The sequence below is a fragment of the Oryctolagus cuniculus genome, chromosome 5, assembly GCF_964237555.1.
Source record: "Oryctolagus cuniculus chromosome 5, mOryCun1.1, whole genome shotgun sequence".
In the NCBI taxonomy this organism is placed as follows: Eukaryota; Metazoa; Chordata; class Mammalia; order Lagomorpha; family Leporidae; genus Oryctolagus; species Oryctolagus cuniculus.
The window spans coordinates 49030740-49052832 of record NC_091436.1 but is presented as its reverse complement, the minus strand read 5'-3'; the positions used below and the strand labels follow the sequence as shown (position 1 = coordinate 49052832).

Sequence of the window (22093 nt, the reverse complement as noted above, 5' to 3'; positions counted from 1 at the left end):
ATTAACCCAGTCACAGGAAAACAAAGAAAACAAGAATGAAAAGAAATGAAGAAAGCCTGCAATACCTATGGGACACCGTCAAGCAAACAAATATGTTATAGGAATTCTGGAGGGAGAAAATATGAGAAAAGGCACAGAAAACATATTTTATGAAATAACAGCTGAAAACTTCCTAAGTTTTAGAAGAGATATAGACATCCAGGTCCAAAAGCTCAAAGAACCCTAAGTGGCACACGTCAAAGAGGTCCTCTCCAAGGCACATTGTAATCAAACTGTCACAAGTCAAAGACAAACAGAGAATTCTTAAAGCAGCAAGAGGAAAACATCAACTCACATATATATGAATTCCCATTAGGCTAACTGCAGACTTCTCTGCAGAAACCTTCCAGACCAGGAAAGAATAGAATAATATATTCAGAGTGCTGAAAGAGAAAAAAAGCTTCCAGCCAAGAATTCTAAACACAGGAAGACCAGACTTCAGAAATGAAGAAGTCAAGTTTTTCTCAGGTAAGCAGAAACTGAAGGAATTCATCACCACTAGACCAGTCTTACAAGAAGTGTTTAAGGAAATCCCACATCTGTAAGCAGTATGACAATAACTATCTTCATGAAAACCCACAAAAGTATAAACTCATTGGTAGAATAGAAACACAAATGAGGAAAATAATCAAACCTTATCATTGCTCAGTCACTAAACCATAAATTACAATAAGAGAGGAAGAAAGTAACAGGATATACAAAACAGCAAGAAAACAGTGAACAGAATGACGGAAGTAGGTTGTTACCTAGCATTGAATGTAAATGGGTTAAACTCAGCAGTTAAAGGATATAGACTGCCTGAATGAATGAGAACAAAGAATCCAACTGTATGCTGCCAATAAGAAACTCAATTCTGATACAATTAAATAAGAATTAAAATCAGTTCAGAAAGGGCCAGCACCATGGCACAGGTTAATACTCCACCTGTGGTGCCAGCAACCCATATGGGCACCGGGTTCTAGTCCCGGCTGCTCCTCTTCCAATCCAGCTCTCCACTGAGGCCTGGAAAAGCAGTAGAAGATGGCCCAACTCCTTGGGCCCCTGCACCAACATGGGAGACCTGGAAAAAGCTCCTGGATCCTGGCTGTGGATTGGCACAACTCAGCTGTTGCAGCCACTTGGGAAGTGAATCAACAGACGGAAGACCTTTCTCTCTGTCCCTCTCTCTCACTGTCTGTAACTCTACCTCTCAAATAAATAAAATCTTTTTTTTAAAAAAAGAATCAGTTCAGAAAGGATAAAACCATTGTAAACACATATATATACCACAAGACCACCCAAGTATGTAAATTAAATACTCTTATATGTAAAGGAATGTCTAGACTCCACACCAATAGAAGTTGGGGACGTTAACACCCTCCCTTGTCAACAGACAGGTTATCCAGACGGAAAATCAACAATGAAACACCGGAGTTAAACTGTGTTACAGATGAAATAGACTTATTATCTGTGAAACATTTCTTCCTACAGCTGCAGAATATACGTTCTCCTCATCAGTATTGGGAACATTCTACAGAACAGATAATACATGGGGCCACCAAACAAGTGTCAACAATTTTTCAAAAATCAAAATCACAGTTTCTCAGACCAAAATGAATAAAATTAGTAATCAACTAAAGGAACTGTGGAAATTAGATAAAGAAATGGAAGTTAAATTTATATGTTCCTGCCAAGTCAATGGATCCCTTTTACCATTTTATCAACAATGACTGGGGGTGCTACCCAAAGCAATTAAGCAAGAAATAAATGACGGCATCCAATTTGGAAAGCAAGAAGCCAAATTGTCCCTGTTTGCACCTGACATAACCCTATATACAGAAAAACTAAAACCTCTGCAGACACACATACACAAATCCCAACTCTGTTAAACCCAATAAATGAATTCAGTGAAAATGCAGGATACAAGATCAGCTTGCAAAAATCTGTAAACTTTCTTTCTATTTTTTTTTTTTTTTGACAGGCAGAGTGGACAGTGAGAGAGAGAGACAGAGAGAAAGGTCTTCCTTTTGCTGTTGGTTCACCCTCCAATGGCCACTGCGGCCGGCGCACGGTGCTGATCCGAAGCCAGGAGCCAGGTGCTTATCCTGGTTTCCCATGGGGTGCAGGGCCCAAGCACTTGGACCATCCTCCACTGCACTCCCTGGCCACAGCAGAGAGCTGGCCTGGAAGAGGGGCAACCGGGACAGAATCCAGCGCCCTGACCGGGACTAGAACCCGGTGTGCCGGTGCCGTAGGTGGAGGATTAGCCCATTGAGCCGCGGTGCTGGCACCTGTAACATTTCAATACCTAGAAACACATAAGATCCCTTGACTTGGCAGGAGCACTTTTTAAAATTTTTTTTAAAAGATTTATTTTTATTTATTTAAAAGGCAGTGTTACAGAGAGGTTGTAATGGCCAGAGTTGAACTGATCTGAAGCAAGGAGCTGGGAGCTTCTTTTGGGTCCCCAACGTGGGTGGAGGGGCCCAAGGACTTGGGCCATCTTCCATTGACCTCCCAGCATATTAGCAGAGAGCTGGATCAGAAGTGGATCAACCAGTACTAGAATGGGCACCTGTATTGGATGCTGGCTCTGCAAACCAGGGCTTTAACCCACAGTGTCAGCCCCTGATGTGGTTTTAACTTTCACATATTTGTCTAATTTCCACAGTTCCTCTGGTACATTACTAATAAGTAAGTGAACTGGCTAACAAATAATAAGATCAAAAAAGCAATCCTATTTACAATAACAGCTGCAAAACTGGAAAATACCTAGGAAGAAATTAAAACAAGAAGATGGAAGAGATGGAAGAGACTACTAAAAAGTCAAAAGTCATCCCATGGTCATGGATTTAAAGAACTAATATTTTTAAATCTCTATACCACTCAAAATAATCTACAGATTCAGTGCAGTCCCTCTCATAACACCAATGACATTCTTCACAGAAATAGAATGCAAATATTTATTTGCAAGCTGTTCAGCTAATGAGATGAAAGAACTTAACTCATCAGTCCCCTACTCAAAATACAATTTAAAAAATGGGCAAATTATCTGAGTAGTCTTTATCAAAAGAATATATACACATGATCCACAAGTAAATGAAATTATCAGGGAAAGGGAAATCAAACCCTGATGAAATACTTTCACACCCCAATTAGAATGGCTATTAAAAAAATAACAAATGCTGGTGAGGATGTGGAGAAAGGGGAACTCTCAAACACCACTGATGGGAAAGTAAATCAGTGTAAGCCTTGTGGAAAACAATATGCAGTTCCCTCAAAATCTGTAACTAGAACTTCCTTACAATCCAGCAAACCTACTGTGGGTATATATGCAAAGGAAAGGAAACCAGGATGGCAAAGCTATACCTGTACTCCCACGTTTATTGTAGCACTATTCATAACAGCCAGGGTATTGGGTCAACCTAGGTGCTCCATTGGTAGATGAATGGAAAAAGAGCACATGGTTACACAATGGAACAGTACTTAGCTGTAAAAAAGGGTACAGTCTTGCTTTCAGCAACACAGATGAGCCTGGAGGACACTGTGTTAAGTGAAGTAAGTCAACACAGAAAGAAAATCACATCATGTCCCCACTTATGTGTGAAAGCTTGGAAAACTGAACTCATATAAGTAGAGAGTAGAACAGTCATTACCAGAGGTTGGAAAAGGAAGCAGGGAACAGAGGGTAGAACATGGTTGATGGGTACAAAGGTGCAGTTGGAGTAGGAGGAGTTGGAGTTGGAGTTGGTGCAGGAGGAGTAACTTATAATGACCTACAGCACAGTGAGGTCATTGATTGAGAACAGTTAATTGTGTGTTTCAAAATAGCTAGTAGGATTCTGAATGCTCCCAACACAAGTTATTAATTTCTGAGGTGTTGGATATGCTAATTAATTTGATCATTACCTATTGTACACATGCAATGAAATACACTGTACCCCATAATTATGTACAAGTATATATAAATTACAAATAAACATACACATTACATTCTTTTTAAAAGGATAAAATTTTCAAATTATTTTCCACTTCTATGAGTAGTCATAGTTTATAAAATTTTTAGAGCTTCAAATTAATATTTTATTACCTCCTGTAATTGATAAAATTTTCAAAAAATTCTTAAGATTGAAGGAAGGTATATTACCTTTTAAATCTATTTTCTTTCAATTTCTGTTTGCTATGAAAAGTCTTTATTTCACCTTCATTCACAAATGAGAGCTTTGCAGGATATAATATTCTGGGCTGGCAGTTTTTCTCTCTTAGTACCTGGGCTATATCTCGCCATTCCCTCCTAGCTTGTAGAGTTTCTGATGAGAAGTCAGCTGTGAGTCTGATTGGAGATCCTCTGAGAGTAATCTGACGTTTCTCTCTTGCACATTTTAGGATCTTTTCTTTATGTTTCACTGTGGAGAGTTTAATTACAACGTGTCGTGGTGAGGGTCTCTTTTGGTCGTGTTTATTAGGGGTTCTGTGAGCTTCCTGTACTAGGATTTCTCTGTCCTTCTCCAAACCTGGGAAATTTTCTGCTAATATCTCACTAAAAAGGCCTTCTAATCCTTTCTCCCTCTCCATGCCTTCAGGAACTCCTAGAACCCGAATGTTCGGTTTTTTAATAGTATCCTGAAGATTCCCGACAATATGTTTTAGATTCCTAATTTCCTCTTCTTTTCTTTGGTCTGACTGTATCCTTTCCTGTTCTCTGTCTTCTAAGTCCGATATTCTCTCTTCTGCTTCACCCATTCTGTTTTTAAGGCTCTCTATTGTGTTTTGCATTTGATCTATTGAATTCTTCACTTCAGTCACTATCACAGTTTCCTGTTGTACTAGTTGCTTCGTTTCATTTTGATTCCTCCTTAATATTTCATTTTCACGAGAGAGATTTTCTATCTTGTCCATTAAGGATTTCTGTAGTTCAAGAATTTGTTTTTGAGAACTTCTTAATGTTCTTATCAATTTTTTGAGATCTGCTTCTTGCATTTCTTCTATGTCATCATCTTCATAATCTTGAATTGGGGTGTCTTTTTCATTTGAGGGCGTCATGGTGACTTCCTTGTTTTTATTACCTCGGTTTTTGCGTTTGTTATTTGGCATATTGGAGATATTTGGTTTCTTCACTGTGGTGCTTTTTCTTGTTATACTATGACTCTAGATTAAGTGGACTATCTGTTTTTGATGGAGCCTTAGGGCTTGAGATGGGTGTGGCCTGAGAGCTCTGTTTGGTGTGCCAAAGGTGACACTCCCAGGTTAGGCGTGGTAAACCTCTCTCTCTATCTCTCTCTTTTTTTTTTTTTTTTTTTTTTTGATTCAAAAGGGAAGTAATTCTGCCCAGCTGAACGAAGTTGGAGGTAGTTGGCAGGCAAATGATATACCCACAGGAGCCAGAGATGGGAAGCTCTTTCCCAAGGACCACACAGACTTTGAGTCTGGCTAGAAGGTGGTCAGGCAACCACGGAGGACAGCAAGGTGCCTGCAGCCTTACAGGATCAAGATGCCTTGGCAGAGCTGGCTCAGAGACCATCTGCCTCTCTGCTGACTGGACAAGCTGGCAGGGCCAAATGAAATCTCTGCACGTAGTGGCTCTGGCAGCCTTGTGTGCTGAGACTGTGGGGAACTGGTGGTTACATGACAGAGTGCAGTGGGTAGCTGGGGTCTGGGTAATCACTGGGTGTGGCATCACATGCCCTGAGTTTCTCGTTTCCTGCAACAAGTCACTGCAGTGAGAACCACGATCACAGTGAGGACTGCACAGATCATTTGTGCTGTTCCTATGGAGGTGTGGATGAGTGTTGAACACATTGGGGGCCAACACATGGACATTGAGATCTACCATGCCCAACTTGGGTGTTACCATGGATAGTTGCCCTACCATGGAGCACTGACCAAAGCTCCCTGACCAGAACCACCACACACCTCTCGGTATTCACGAAAGTGCAGACATTTCACTAAGCAATAGGGGCATAGTTGAAAGATAAAAGCCATCAGAGGAAAAAAAAAATAATCAAATCTACAAATGCCTAAAAACAAATGCAGAAAGTGAAAAAACAAGATAAGGAAGACACCATGACCCTTTGAAAGGAACACAAAACATTTAAATATTAGAATGTGAAAATGAAGAGATTCAGGAAATGTCAGAAATAGAATTCAACAAATTAATATAGGATTACTGAAAAACAATCAGAAGCAAATCCATGAACTAAAGAAAACCATACGTGACATGAATGAAAACTATTCTCAAGAAAAACAGATTTTAAAGAGAATCAAAATGAAATATTAGAAATAAAAATTCAATAGATCAAATAAAAATGTGGAGGAAATCTTAACAGCAGATTTGGAGAGGCAGAAGAAAGAATATCCAAAATGGAAGACAAATTTTTGGAAATGTTACAGTCAGACAAAACAGAAACAAAAACAAAAACAAAAACAAAAACAAAAACAAACAAACAAACAAAAAAAAACAAGAGGAAAACAGAAAACTAAAAAACAGTTTTGGAGATTTAGGAGATACCATCAAATGACCCATTATACAGGTCTTTTAAAGAAGAATTAATTCCAATTCTTCTCAAGCTATTCAAAACAATTGAAAGGGAGGGAATCATCCCAAGTTACTTCTATGAAGCCTGCATCATCTTAATTCCTAAGCCAGAAAAAGATACAACACGAAAAGAAAATTATAGACCAATATCCCTGATGAACATAGATGCAAAAGTCCTCAACAAAATATTAGCTAACTGAATCCAACAACAAAAAAGAAAGATCATTCACCTCTCCAAGTAGGATTTATGATTCAGCATTGTAAATTAATCAATGTGGCACATCACATTAACAAACACAAAAACAAAAACCATATGGTTATCTCAATAGATGCAGAGAAAGCATGTGATAAAATACAACATCCTTTCACAATGAAAACTTTAAACCAATTGCGTATAGAAAGAACATTCCTCAACACAATCAAGGCAGTTTAAAACAAACCTGTGGACAGATTCCTATTGAATGGGGGAAAAGCTGGAAGCATTCTCCCTGAGATCCAGAACCAGACAAGGATGCTCATCATCAACATTACTATTTAATATATTCTAAAGTTTTAATCAGAGCCATTAGGCAAGAAAAATATCAAAGGGATATGGATTGGAAAGGTAGAAATCAAACTACCCCTATTGTATTCGACATGATCCTATATACAGAGGATCCTTAAGACTCCACTGAAAGAGATTATTGGAACTCATAAAAGTGTTTTGTAAAGTGGCAGGATATAAAATGAACACAGAAAAATCAACAGTCTTTGTAAATACAATGTTATGGCTGAAAAAGAACTTTTAATATCAGTCACATTCAAAATAGCTCCAAAAATAACTACATACATTGGGATAAATTAAACCAAGGATGTCAAAGATCTCTACAATGAAAATTATAAAACACTAAAGAAAGAAATAGAATGAGACATTAAAAGATGGAAAAATCTTCCATGTCATGGATTTAAAGTATCAGTAGCATCATCAAAAACCAATTAAAAAAACAATGACATTCTAGAAAAAAATAATGCTAAAATTAATATGGAAACACAAGAGACCCTGAATAGTTAAAGCACTCTCTTATAAACAAAAATAAATCCCGGAGACATCACAAAACTGGATTTCAAGACATACTACAGGGCCTGGTACTACACAAAAACAGAATTGCAGACCAAGGGAACAGAATAGAAACTCCAGAAATAAATCCACACATCTACAACCAACTTATCATGACAAAGGAGCTAAAATCAATATCTGGAACAAGGATAGTCTCTTTAATCAATTGTGTTGGGGAAACCAGATCTCCACATGCACTAGACCCATGCCCTTATAATTTACACAAAAATCTACACAAAATGGATCAAAGTCCTAAATCGCTGACCCATCAAATTACTAGAAAACATTGGAGAAACTCTGCAAGACATTGGCATTTGCAAAGATTTCTTGGAAAAAATCCAAAAACCACTGGCAATCAAAGCCAAAATTGACAAAAGGGATTACATCAAGCTGAGAAGCTTCTGTACTGCAAAAGAAACACCCAGCAAAGTGAAGGAACAACTGACAGAGTGGGAGAAAATTTTTGCAAAGTACACAACCGATAAAGGATTAACATCTGGAATCTACAAAGAGCTCAAGAAATCCAGTAACAGTAAACAAACAATCTAGTTAAGAAATAGGCAAAGGACTAGAACAGGTATTTGTCAAGATAGGAAATTCAAATGGCCAACAGACACTTGAGAAAATGCTCTGGATCACTAGACATAAGGGAAATGTACCAAAACCATGGTGAGCTTTCACCTCTCTCCTGGTAGAATGGTTCTCATACAAAAATCAACAAAATGACAAATGTTGGCGAGTATGTGGGGACAAAGGTATCCTGGCCCACTGTTGGTGGGAATGTAAACGGGTACAACCACTGTGCAAGACAGTATGGAGACCTGAATATAGAACTACAATGTGATTCAGCCATCCAACCCCTGGGAATTAACACACACTAAAAGAAATCAGCATCGAAAAGTTATTTGTGCTCCCATGTTTATTGCAGCACAATTCATAATAGTGGAGATATGGAATCAACCAAGATATCCATAATCTGTTGACTGGATAAAGAAAATATGGGAATATATACACTATGGAGTATTACTCAGCTATAAAAAATGAAATATTGTCTTTTGCAACAAAATAGACGCAACTGGAAGCCATTATACTTAAAGAAAGAAGCCAGTCCTAAAAGTAGATATATAGTTTCCTTATCCAAGGTAACTAATAGAGTATCTGAAATGCAGTGTATTGGGCTGGTGCCGCGGCTCACTAGGATAATCCTCTGCCTTGCGGCACCGGCACACCGGGTTCTAGTCCCGGTTGGGGCACTGGATTCTGTCCCGGTTGCCCCTCTTCCAGGCAAGCTCTCTGCTGTGGCCAGGGAGTGCAGTGGAGGATGGCCCAAATGCTTGGGTCCTGCACCCCATGGGAGACCAGGAGAAGTACCTGGCTCCTGCCATCGGATCAGCGTGGTGTGCTGGCCACAGCAGTGGCTGCGGTGGCCATTGGAGGGTGAACCAACGGCAAAAGGAAGACCTTTCTCTCTGTCTCTCTCTCTCACTGTCCACTCTGCCTGTCAAAAAAATAAATAAATAAAAAAATAAAAATGAAATGCAGTGTATTGGAGTGAAATAGACATTTTGAGATTCACTGATTGTTCACAGTCTTTGTCTCTTCTATTGAGAAATATTATTTTTCTTTTCTTTTTCTTTTTTTTTTTTAATTTTTGACAGGCAGAGTGGACAGTGAGAGAGAGAGAGAGAGAGAAAGGTCTTCCTTTGCCGTTGGTTCACCCTCCAATGGCCGCCGCGGCCAGCGCACTGCGGCCTGCGCACCGCGCTGATCCTATGGCAGGAGCCAGGTATTTCTCCTGGTCTCCCATGGGGTGCAGGGCCCAAGCACTTGGGCCATCCTCCACTGCACTCCCGGGCCACAGCAGAGAGCTGGCCTGGAAGAGGGGCAACCGGGACAGAATCCGGCGCCCCGACCGGGACTAGAACCAGGTGTGCCAGCGCCGCAAGGTGGAGGATTAGCCTAGTGAGCCGCGGTGCCGGCCTTCTTTTTCTTCATACTATTTACTGGAATCTTTTACTGAGTGTAGAGTTAACTATATGATCATTACTTAAATTGAAAATAGACTGCTATAAAAATTAAGAGTGGGAATGTGAGAAGGAGGAAGAGGTTGTAGCATTGGTGGGAGGGAGGATGGGGGTGGGGGAATGTCACTAAGTTCCTACATCTGAATATATATGAAATACATGAAATTTGTTTAACTTAAATAAAATTTTTAAAAAAGGAATCATCAGGAAGACACACACACAGGCAAAAATTCTGACTAACAGTAGAATACTAGTTCCACTGATTGGAGGAAAAACCAGTACATACTCTTTTGCCATTTATTTCTTCCTGTTTATGTGACCAAAATTTGACATTATGGTAAAATGTATAAATTGCAAAAATCTTCCTCTGGAATCCTATATAACTATTTCAAGAATTAAATGTTAAAATTTCAATATTGAATATATTTTGTGATGTTCTGACTTTATCTTCCTTGGCACAAACATGTATGCACACATGTGCATAGACACACAAATATACAATTAAAAGTGTTTAATAAACATTTTCATCTAACTTCTTATAGACAATCCTTAGCCTGTCTTAGGTTCTATGTGATTTTACTGCACCTGTCATAGAAACAAACTGAGAAGCATTAATATCGCTGATAGTTTAGACAGTTTCCCTTAGTTGACGATCTTAACAAAACAGAAAAATAACAAGTGAATTAAATAGAAACATTGATAAAATAAAGGATATACCTACTTCTAATATAATCTCTAGGAGGTCATTAACTAGAATTTTTAAAAATAAATTATATCTGTTAATAAAAACCAAGTGTGTATTTCCAAAATGCATATAAAACAATTCTCTTCCTCTATAGAATACTGTTACAATTTCTAGTTATTTTTATAGTATAATTTAACCACCAAGAGATTTTTCTATTAAAGCAACAATAAAAATACCATTCATAGTTCTCTTTTTACATACAGAATTTCACTACCTAGCAAAAATTACAAGTTTATAATTTAACAATTTTTAAACTTCTTTTTCATTATCATGCTATTTCATGAAATATACTTTTGTGGTCATTAATCTTTCATTCAGCTACCAGAAGGTAAGATATCAAGTATTTGAGAAAATGTCATATCTATATCTTCAAACAGAAGTAGTCAAAAAAGTATTCAGGTAGAAAAATGAATATAAATTATTACAGAGTCCTCTACAAATAAAATAATAACCCAAAGAATTTAAATATGTTCCTTAAAATTACAAACCTTCATTTAAAAACAAACTAAAAAGCCTTACAGAAACATGTAGTCTTGGCAACCAGAGGAAAGCAGAGGTCAGAATCCTGGAGAACTGCTGAAGAAATTGGAATGTTTTCTCTTTGTCACCCAACATGATCATGAACAGAGAAGACACAAACCAGTCATGGCCAGCATAATTCCCTTGCAGGCAGACTAAACCACACAGTTAAGGAGCTTTTAAATATATTAACTTATAAGAATAAATATAAGAACTCTAAAAATATCTATTTCCAAGATCTCCAATAAGAAAGAGATATAATGGTATATATTCCTTCTTGTGTATTCAATCAGTTATTAAGATATTGAAGTAAAATTGAGCTGTAATAGTAAAAAAGCAAATCATTTCCTTAATTACTATTTTAATATACTATTTTCTAACTGTGGGAACTGATGGCAATAGTAAGTGAAGAAAAAATTACTCACTTTGTGAAAATTCACTTGTTCAAATCATTAAGAGTACCATCCTAACTTTAGTTGTGATTATTTGCTAAATGACTACCATAAGCAAGTATAAAATCCACACATTTTTAGAATTCAGTAATGCAAATAGTTTTTATACATGGTGTTCCTTCAAGTCAAACCCAATTTGATAACCAATCAAATGAAATAATAAATGGATGTGGTATATGAAAAATAGGCAGCAGTCTAATTCTGGGTCTAGGAAACTGATGTCTAAAATGCTCTTAAACATGTCTGAAAATACACTGTAAAGACTTTAGTTACTAAGGTTAAGGCTTATTGAGTAAGTGAATCTAATGATTATGAGTTAATTTAACAAAATGCATATTCAAAATACAAAGTAATTCACCATAAAGATATATCTTAACAAATTACTAATATAGTTAAATATTATTATAATAGAAACATAATATGATATCCCAATATGAAGATTTATATGAATAAAATTCAACTGTTGTAAATCCACTCAGAAAAGGATATGAAGAGAAGAGTTTGCAGGAGCTTGCTGCTGTTTCAGCAATCTCTGACTGTGCTTTAACACCCAAGTAAGATCATTTTCTGCACCATCTTTTAACAGGTTGAGGAATTTGCCATACCTACATTAACAATCCATAAAACATAAAATTAAACACATCAGGCCCTGCATTGAACATTTTTTTAAAGACTGATTGATTTGAAAGATTGATGGTGGGAGGATTTTTTCATTTGTTGGTTTACTCTCCAAATGGCTACAAAAGCTAGATCATGACTCTATCCTAGTCTCCACACACTCGGCAGGGGCCGAAGTACTTGGGCCATTTTCCAATGTATTTCCAAGTGCATTAGGAGGGAGCTGGATCAGAAGCAGAGAAGCCACCAGGACTAGAATAGGTACCTGGATATGGGATTTGTCTGTACAACGATGGCCCCTTAAAGAGTTGCTTTTTTTTTTTTTTTTAATAAAAATACAAGTGAATTCCTTTTTAAATCTCAAGCTTTTAAGATTATAAATTTCTACTTTTGGCTTAACTATTTTATGTTTAAAATTTTGGACAGATGAACTCTCAATATATCTTACTAACAATTATGATATATTTGCCTTGGCAATTTTTAATTGTTATTGGTGGAGGATAGTATTGAGACTTTAGTGAACAAAGGCCAGGATTTCAACACAAGACGGAGTCCTGCACAATATTAGCAACTTTCAAATGTCCTGTTATTTGTAAGGATGAACAAACTATTTATAAGCATCTGAAACTAATTCTGCTTTTTGTAAACTTGCATATATATTAAAATACACTGAATGCAATTATGCATAAATTTTACTAAGATTTGGTCACCATTTTGCAAAGTCTCTTTGCCACTGGCAACATCCTTTTTGGAATTTGAGTAACGAAAACAAAATCAGTCTGTATTTACAACAGTCATAACAGTTCTACACACAGACGCCAACTAAATTTTAAACTGAAGTGTATCCAAACGTTTCATCATAAATCACTTTCCATTTATTTATTAAAATATTAGAGGCTGGTGTTGTGGTGCAAAGGGTTAAGCTGCTATTGACAAAACAAGCATCCCATATCAAAGCACCAGTTGCTCTGCTTTCAATTCAGATCCCTGCTCATGCACCTGAGAAAGCTGTGGAAGATGGTAAAGTTCTTGGGCCTTGAGGAAGCTCCAGGTCCCTGGCTTCAGCTTGGCCCAGGCCAACATATTGCAGCCATTTGGGGAGGGAACCTATAGATGGAGGACCTCTTTTTCTCTCTCTCCTCCTCCTTTCTATCACTAAGCCTTTCAAATAAAATAAATAAACCCGTATAAAATATTATATTGAGTTAAAATGCCACTCTTTTGCTTATATTATCTACAGTTTCCATTTCAGAATAGAAATTAGGAATTACAAAATGCAAAAAAGTGAGCATATGCTCTATGTGATACAAGTGGGAGAGCTTGCGTTAACATCACTTTCATCATGCTATGGCTATATATAAGAACACTCAGCCATTTTCATATCTCTCATAGGTGTCTTTTTAATACTTGATTCTGAAAATGACCCTGTAAGTAAAATAGGACCCTCAAAGCCCCATTTACTAAGAGGGATGTTTCAATAACTCATCCCTTAATTGCCAGAGTTTATCATGTAGCTTGCACATTTCTTTTAAGAATTATATGAGTACAAAGAATTCTACCCACAAAAATGTTGGCTCATTTATTTTTAACTTCTTTATATATCCTTAAGGTACTTTTGTACTCAACACCATAGCTTGACAATCAGAACTAATCATATTTTAGAAAATGGTATGATTGTGCTACCAATGTGCTGATTTTTACAATATTATTTTTGGAAAAAAATGATAGTCATAGAGGCCTACACAGATTGTAGCCTCTGGAATACCAATGAACTGTAAAAGATTTCACTGCAGAGGAAATTTAATAATGTGCCAATATCCTAAAAACCCTCATCATTTTCTGAATGATAAACTCTGAATTTGAAGTATACAAAAATAGCAGGTTGTTAAATTAAATATTGTTAAGCATATATAAGGCAGATCAAACAAATTCTAGAAATGCACAAGGGATATATTTCCTCATAATATACCTGATAGTCATTTTAATGCCAAGCTGCTGCACAGATGAAAGATTCTCACTCCTCACACTGGCATCAGTAACTAAAAACAATAGAAACTGAGTTATAAAATGGAGAAGAGTTTGCATACTAATCAAATTTTAATTGAAAATTGATGAAACCAATATTTTACGTATTTTAATGTATATTTCAAAAACAGACAAATGCGTTCTTTTAAGAGGTGTCATTTATATTTTCAGATATTACAGGGAAATTTTTTATAAATAACTTTTCTCCTAGAAAAAGCACTTAAGAAGATTAAATATAAAATGGCTAATGATAGTTTTATAGCAATCTATTTTATTTAGCTGTAAACAAACAAGAACAAATAAAACACAAAGAAGCTGTTAACATGAAAATGATCTAGAAATACTTTACTTTCCCCATGCAATGCATACTATAATTTTTAATTGCAAATATATGGAAGCATGGATGTTTCTTCTTTCACGACAGTCATGTTTACATTTTAAGAAACCAATATTCTACTTTTAATGTAGGATAATACATGAGGGTGAGTGAGTGAATTTCCTACTGCAGGCTAGGTTTTCTTTGTGAAGCAGGAGTTTGTGATCATCAACCAAAAGTGAAGAAGGAGTTCCATAGTACAGAGGACCTCAGGAAAGGCCGAAAGTTTGGATTAGGTCATGTAAACACTGGGTGGCCAAGTTAACAAAACATTTAAAAGCATCATCACATAGTTCAGAGTCTAACTGAAACTTCTAATTTTTGGCTGAAGAAACAGTAAAATGAGCACACACACACACACAATTAAGGGACATAAATCACACAGCCATCTAGTGGTACAGGGAACCAAAAGTTGTTTTCTGAATCCTGTACTACAGAAGTTTCTTTCCCCTCATTACACACTGGTGTATCTCATGCTATCAGTATAATCTATTTTACTTGTGGACTTATTCGTTCCTTTTAATAGATCCCTTCTGAGATAATCCATGTGGAAAACTCAGCAAGTGGCTATGGGGATGAAAGATAAATCATGTATCTACCCTAAAAGAACTTTCCATGTAGTGTCAGAGATAAAATGCATACACAGATAACTGTGATGGAGGTGTGTTAAAAGCCCTAAGTGGAATAAGGATGGGACAGATAAAGTGCTATGTGCATTCAGAAGAGGAAGAGATTATTTCCAGTTGGTTAGGGAGAAGTGCCATTTCAGCTGAACTTCAAAATATGGGTCGACTTTAGATCTACAGAGATAGAGAAGAATAAATTAAACATCACTGTTATCAGCTATCTACTCTTTAGACCAGCAATGATTAAACTTTCAGTACTCTGAAGAGTCCAGCTAAACAGCTCATCTCAGTTTCCCTATGGTTTCATGGTTTTAGCACAGAAAATCCCATTTTTCAGGAAACAGTCATAGTCCACAGGACATCATACTGGATGGACACCTTACTTAAAGTGGTAATTTCTTCTTAAAGAAAACTAAAATAAAACAAGGCTAAGCTTAAAAAAAAAATAAAAAATGGGGGAGGGGGGTGCTATTTGGTGTAGGGTTTAAGTCTTGCTTAGGAAGCCCATATCTCTTCTCTGAGTGCCTGGTTTGAACCCAGCTACTGTGCTTCGGATTCAGCTCCTTGTTACTGTGCACTCTTTTTTATTTTTATTTATTTTTATTTTTTGACAGGCAGAGTGGATAGTGAGAGAGAGAGAGACAGAGAGAAAGGTCTTCCTTTGCCGTTGGTTCACCCTCCAATGGCCGCTGCGGCCCGCGCACTGTGGCCGGCGCACCGCGCTGATCCGAAGGCAGGAGCCAGGTACTTATCCTGGTCTCCCATGGGGTGCAGGGTCCAAGCACTTGGGCCATCCTCCACTGCACTCCCTGGTCACAGCAGAGAGCTGGCCTGGAAGAGGGGCAACTGGGACAGAATCCGGCGCCCTGACAGGGACTAGAACTCGGTGTGCCAGCGCCGCAAGGCGGAGGATTAGCCTAGTGAGCCGCGGTGGCGGCCGTTACTGTGCACTCTTGGAGGTGCAGTTGAAAGCTCAGGATTTCTATCTCTGCCACCCATAAGGGAGATCTGGATTGAGTTCCTGGCTACTGGCTTCATCTTAACCCAACTCTGCTGGGGGCATTCGGGGAAAGAACTAGCAGATGGAAGCTCTGTATTTCTCTTTCCCACTGCCTTTCAAATAAAATAAAAAACAAAAATTTTAAATTGTTTTTAAAAATTAACTTACAAAAGGACTTGGTTAGCTCTATAATAAACCATATCTAAATATCTAAACCATATCTAAATAAGTCTTACTTATTTAGACTGGAATGCAATCTTAGCAGTATTGTTAAATCTTGCCTTAAAGAAGAGCAGCTAAGCTACAGTTTACCTTGTTATTTATCATTCTTACTATGCCACTATGTAAATCGTTTATGCTTACAGGGAAAGAATACCAGTTCTTCACTTCTAGTAAAAGATCTTCATCCTAAAGCAACCACTTAATAAGCAAGGGAAGATATTCAGCATCTCCAAATTTTCTAAACCTAACTGTGGATGGAATTTTCTTCATTCTGTTAATCATGGGGCTATGAGGTGACTTAGGTTCCCAGTAGAAATTCATCTATCATATAGAAGAGCCAAAGAGAGAGACAGATTGTTAAGGATAGCTTTACCCTATTTTATAAGTCAATGGTTCTCATTTTCCTATATAAAAAAAGAAAATTTCATTTGAGATTCCAACACTTGAAATTAGAAACAAATATATCATACATTATCCTCATGGTCACAGATCTGTGCAGTTTATTTGTGCACTAAAGTTGAGATCCACAATAAAGGAATAAAAGTAAAATTTAAATATAGGTATAATTGGATAATGATATTCCACTACATAAATTTCATTTTAATGGAGACTCCAGATAAATTCTCAAAAAATCTTTCACATTAAGATATATGGGGCCGGCGCTGTGGCTCAATAGGCTGATCCTCCACCTTGCAGCGCCAGCACACCGGGTTCTGGTTCTGGTCAGGGTGCCGGATTCTGTCCCGGTTGCCCCTCTTCCAGGCCAGCTCTCTGCTGTGGCCCAGGAGTGCAGTGGAGGATGGTCCAAGTGCTTGGGCCCTGCACCCACATGGGAGACCAGGAGAAGCACCTGGCTCCTGCCATCGGATCAGCGCGATGCGCCGGCCGCAGTGTGCTGGCCGCGGCGGCCATTGGAGGGTGAATCAGCGGCAAATGGAAGACCTTTCTCTCTGTCTCTCTCTCTCTCACTGTCCACTCTGCCTGTCAAAAATAAAAATAATAATAATAAAAAGATATATGGAAGGCTGGTGCCGCGGCTCACTAGGCTAATCCTCTGCCTGCGGAGCCAGCACATTGGGTTCTAGTCCTGGTCGGGTGCCGGATTCTGTCCCAGTCACTCCTCTTCCACGCCAGCTGTCTGCTGTGGCCAGGGAGTGCAGTGGAGGATGGCCCAAGTGCTTGGGCCCTGCACCCCATGGGAGACCAGGAGAAGCACCTGGCTCCTGCCATCCCATCGGATCAGCTCGGTGCGCCGGCCACAGCGTGCTGGCTGCGGTGGCCATTGGAGGGTGAACCAATAGCAAAAGGAAGACCTTCCTCTCTCTCTCTCACTGTCCACTCTGCCTGTCAAAAAAAAAAAATATGGAAATAATAAGCATTTAAAAACAAATATCAAATATCCATTAAAAAAAAAAGTGAGGGGCTGGCGCTGTGGCACAGTAGGTTGATCCCCCACCTGTGGCACAGGAATCCCAAATGGGTGCCAGTTCTGGTACCAACTGCTCCTCTTCCAATCCAGCTCTCTGCTGTGGCCTGGGAAAGAAGTGGTAGATGGCTCAAGTCCTTGGGTCCCTGCACTCACGTGGGAGACCTGGAGGAGACTCCTGGCTTCGGATCGGCGCAGCTCCGGCCATTGCAGCCATTTGGGGAGTGAACCAACGGAAGGAAGACCTTTCTCTTTGTCTCTCACTTTCAATGTCTGTAACTCTACCTCTCAAATAAATAAATAAAATCTTTAAAAAAACAATGATATGAAACAGATATCAATAACTTTAGTATGAATAAAATCCTTCAGGACAAAAATTAGAAGAAATGAAGTTTCCTAAAACAAAAATGAAGAAATCAGAAAATGGTATCAGGGCATGTGAGGGCATATATTAGAGAGGCTTCAAACTTGAACTTGTATTTTATGTATATTTATATTGGACTATCAAAGTTCAGTGAAAGAAACTTATATACAACTTGGAATGGATATCATTTATAAACAGGAATTAAAATCTTCAGAAATAACACAAAATTAATGGAGCAAAATGAGTAAATAAAATTCAATAATAAGAAACAGATGTCCTCAGGGGGTTCTGATACATATCATGGCTTGTAACCTGTACTCCACAAATGCACAATATCCATGGCTTGTAACCTGTACTTCACATATGCAGAATACATAACAGGTACTTAATAAACACTGAGGGAATGCAAACAATGTACAAACACAATGAATAGTAGCAAAAGAAATTTTCATACAACAAACTAAAAGTAAAATGGAGAAATAAGGAAACAGATGTGGGTATATATTTTCTGTACACTGAAATAACAAATAGAAAATACATAATTCCCCTCTTCCTGAAGCCACTGTGAAAAACATACCTTAAGTTGTTATAAAAAATGCCAACAATTACATGTCATGTCATACCTGTCCTATTAAACAATATTTAATTAATGAAATTATTTTAAAGAGCCCATCATATTCAGTGTAAATGTAATAGTCTCAGAATAAATAAGTTGGGCCGGCGCCGCGGCTCATTAGGCTAATCCTCCGCCTAGCGGCGCCGGCACACCGGGTTCTAGTCCCGGTTGGGGCGCCGGATTCTGTCCCAGTTGCCCCTCTTCCAGCCCAACTCTCTGCTGTGGCCAGGGAGTGCAGTGGAGGATGGCCCAGGTGCTTGGGCCCTGCACCCCATGGGAGACCAGGAAAAGCACCTGGCTCCTGGCTCCTGCCATCGGATCAGCGCGGTGCGCCGGCCGCAGCGCGCTGGCTGCGGCGGCCATTGGAGAGTGAACCAACGGCAAAGGAAGACCTTTCTCTCTGTCTCTCTCTCTCACTGTCCACTCTGCCTGTCAAAAAAAAAAAAAAAAAAAAGAATAAATAAGTTGACAGAATTTTCTGAATATGGACTGAAATCACTCACTGTAGTAATACATTCTGCTCTATTTTTGGTTTGCAAAGCTAGCAAACAGAGGAGCACTAGAGAAGTTAAATCTATTTTCCCCAACACTTGGATAATAGAGTGGAAAAAAAAATTCAGAAGAGTAAAGAATTTCTCCACTGTGGGACAAATCCATGGCTGGAGAAACAGTTACTGCCTGGCTGCTTACTAACTCTCTTGAAGCCCTGTCTATATCTGTCATAAAGACAGAGAACTCTTACCACCCAAAGAAATCAACAGTCAGTGTATTTCCTACCCAACTCTTTCTTCCCTAAAGTCAGTATGCAGATTCTGTTGCTTATTTTCAACGTGGTTTATCCACCTATTTTATTCAATTCTTACTGACCTAAGATTCAACGGTATGTGACCAAGCTATTGGAAGTACCTCAGCCTCCTAACCAGTGCACTCAGTGTTATCTGGAATGAAGCATTATTCTCTCCATGTCTTCATAATGCAATTACCCTTGCCCGGAAGACTCTTCCCCTCTTCTGTTTCTTTCAGTTCTAATGCCCTGGGAGGCAATGCAAGTAGGAATATTCCTGTTCTATTATTGTTTCCTCTTAGTTTCCATGATGGCACCAGCAACACTGATGTTCCATTTTACTAGATATTTTTGGCAATTACAATGGAACACCTATTAATAATAACTTAATTCATATAGCACATTTAAAGACGCTGGCACATTGCCTCAAATGAAGTGGTCAACTGAAAAATGTCAGTTTTTCTTCATTTCCTAATTTTATACTTTACAATATACAAGTTGTTTTATGCAATTTATACTTTACTATATGTAGTTTACTTAATTCTGTTTTAGATATATGCTTATTTCTTCTCCTTGACAGCAGGTTCATATTAGATATCTTCTTGCAAGTATCAACATTGTGCTTTATTATAAACATTTTCACTTTCCATAAATGAAAGATAAAAAAGAAAGGATCATATTTACTTAGTATTCAGAGAACGTATAAAAGTATAAAAGGTACTTACATGCATACATTAAATTTAAAAACAGTCAAAAAGTGAAACACTGCAAAACTGTCTGACATTTTCCCTGAACTTTTGATTAACTAGCATCATAAAGAGAAAGAGAAAAAGCAAAAATATTTACTACCCAGAAAAGCCAACTTAATTGATTAAAGAATCAATTACAGTAGTGAAAAATCCCTAACTCATTTCAGGGAATTGAACCAACAAAAAAGATAACATCTGATAAGATTTGGAAAGATACCTGTATGGATTTACAAATTGAAGCTATGCAGAATGTTGTCTGTTCATTCCTCTTTCTTTAAGGGGATAAGCAGCCAAACTAATTTGATTTTTCTAGATTTGCAAATTTTATAATGCATAAAATTCCTTAGGGAGCTAACAGCAGATGGATGATTGTGTTATTTTCATTTCAACTACCTTAGGGTTTAGAAAGCTGTCATTTTTAAACAATCAATTTCTCATTTCAAAAAAACATGAAAAAATTGAATATATCTATCTAGCAATTGCTTTGAAACATCTTTATATCAAAACATGTTTTTGTTTACTTAGAGTGAAACTTTATAATAGCAAACCATTGTTCCACCAGCCAAAAAATTCATGATAAAGAATGAAGACACCTAAAGCCATGGGAAGAAAACAATAATAGCCACAAGCTCATTATGTCACAATAATAAATATTAAACAATCAGTCAACAGGAACGCATTTTAATTTTGGATTTACTATAAGACCTGAGTGGAAAGCAGTTTAACTGGAGTCTTTAAGAAATTTAAATTTTCATTCAGGGTTTAATCTGCCTACAGAACACATTCAACAAAGGCAACATCTGAGATCTCACTCAGTATAATTTATTTATTTATTTATTTATTTATTTATTTATTTTGACAGGCAGAGTGGATAGTGAGAGAGAGAGACAGAGAGAAAGGTCTTCCTTTTGCTGTTGGTTCACCCTCCAATGGCCGCCGCGGCTGGCGTGCTGCGGCCGGCGCACCGCGCTGATCCAAAGCCAGGAGCCAGGTGCTTCTCCTGGTCTCCCATGGGGTGCAGGGCCCAAGCACTTGGGCCATCCTCCACTGCCTTCCTGGGCCACAGCAGAGAGCTGGCCCGGAAGAGGGGCAACCAGGACAGAATCTGGCGCCCTGACTGGGACTAGAACCCGGTGTGCCGGTGCTGCTAGGTGGAGGATTAGCCTATTGAGCAACGGCGCCGGCTTCACTCAGTATAATTTATAAATGTAACAGAGGGCAGTAAATGCACACACAGTCAGTCTTGTTGAGTATTTAGATAATGTATACGATATAAATTTTGGTCATCTACAGAATATATAGCCCAGTAGAACAATGAGCTAAACTGTAGCAACTGGAGATTATTATACTTAAGACTAAAGAGATGCCCACTCTGGCCATGGAAATTTGTATGGTTATCACCTCTTATTCATTTCCTCTATTATCCAAAGCATTGATCATTAACCCCTGCATATTTTCTTTTAAGTTTTAATGTTCATTAAGAAAGTTATAATTCTTCACATATTATTTTCTTCAAAAATCTCTTCACAATTTGTTTTGTTTCCTCTCTGTCTCAGTTTCTCATCATATATATGAAGATTATGCCTACTTCAAAAAATATTATCGGGCTTAATGATACAATATTTAGGAAATGTCTCAGCATATAATCTATACTACAAGAACTGTCAACATATATTAATTCTCTCCACCTATCTTAATTTTTGTTTAATACTATTTTAAAAAGTGCTTTGTTTTCATTCTCTTATATTCTCTTTTCTCCTTTACCCAAATTTGTGTTAGATGTGACTATGTATAAATAATTAGGTACAAGCTAATTTAACTATTATGTAACAGTATACAAGCATAAACACATACACATATACATAAAATCAGATGCCATAATAAAGAGGGGTTTGAGA

The 22093-nt window shown here is 37.9% G+C and overlaps 1 protein-coding gene across 7 annotated transcripts in view; it reads right to left on the bottom strand.

Moving 5' to 3' along the window:
• TBC1D32 (TBC1 domain family member 32) overlaps nucleotides 1-22093 on the bottom strand; it is a 250914-nt gene that overhangs the window by 33484 nt on the left and 195337 nt on the right. For all 7 annotated transcript variants that reach the window (XM_070073655.1, XM_070073654.1, XM_070073652.1 and 4 more), the window contains 3 exons: nucleotides 13977-14046; nucleotides 11879-11994; nucleotides 10938-11092 (listed from right to left, as the gene is read on the bottom strand). In XM_070073655.1, the coding sequence (XP_069929756.1) occupies nucleotides 10938-11092; nucleotides 11879-11994; nucleotides 13977-14046 (341 nt within the window). The remainder of the gene's footprint in view (nucleotides 1-10937; nucleotides 11093-11878; nucleotides 11995-13976; nucleotides 14047-22093) is intronic.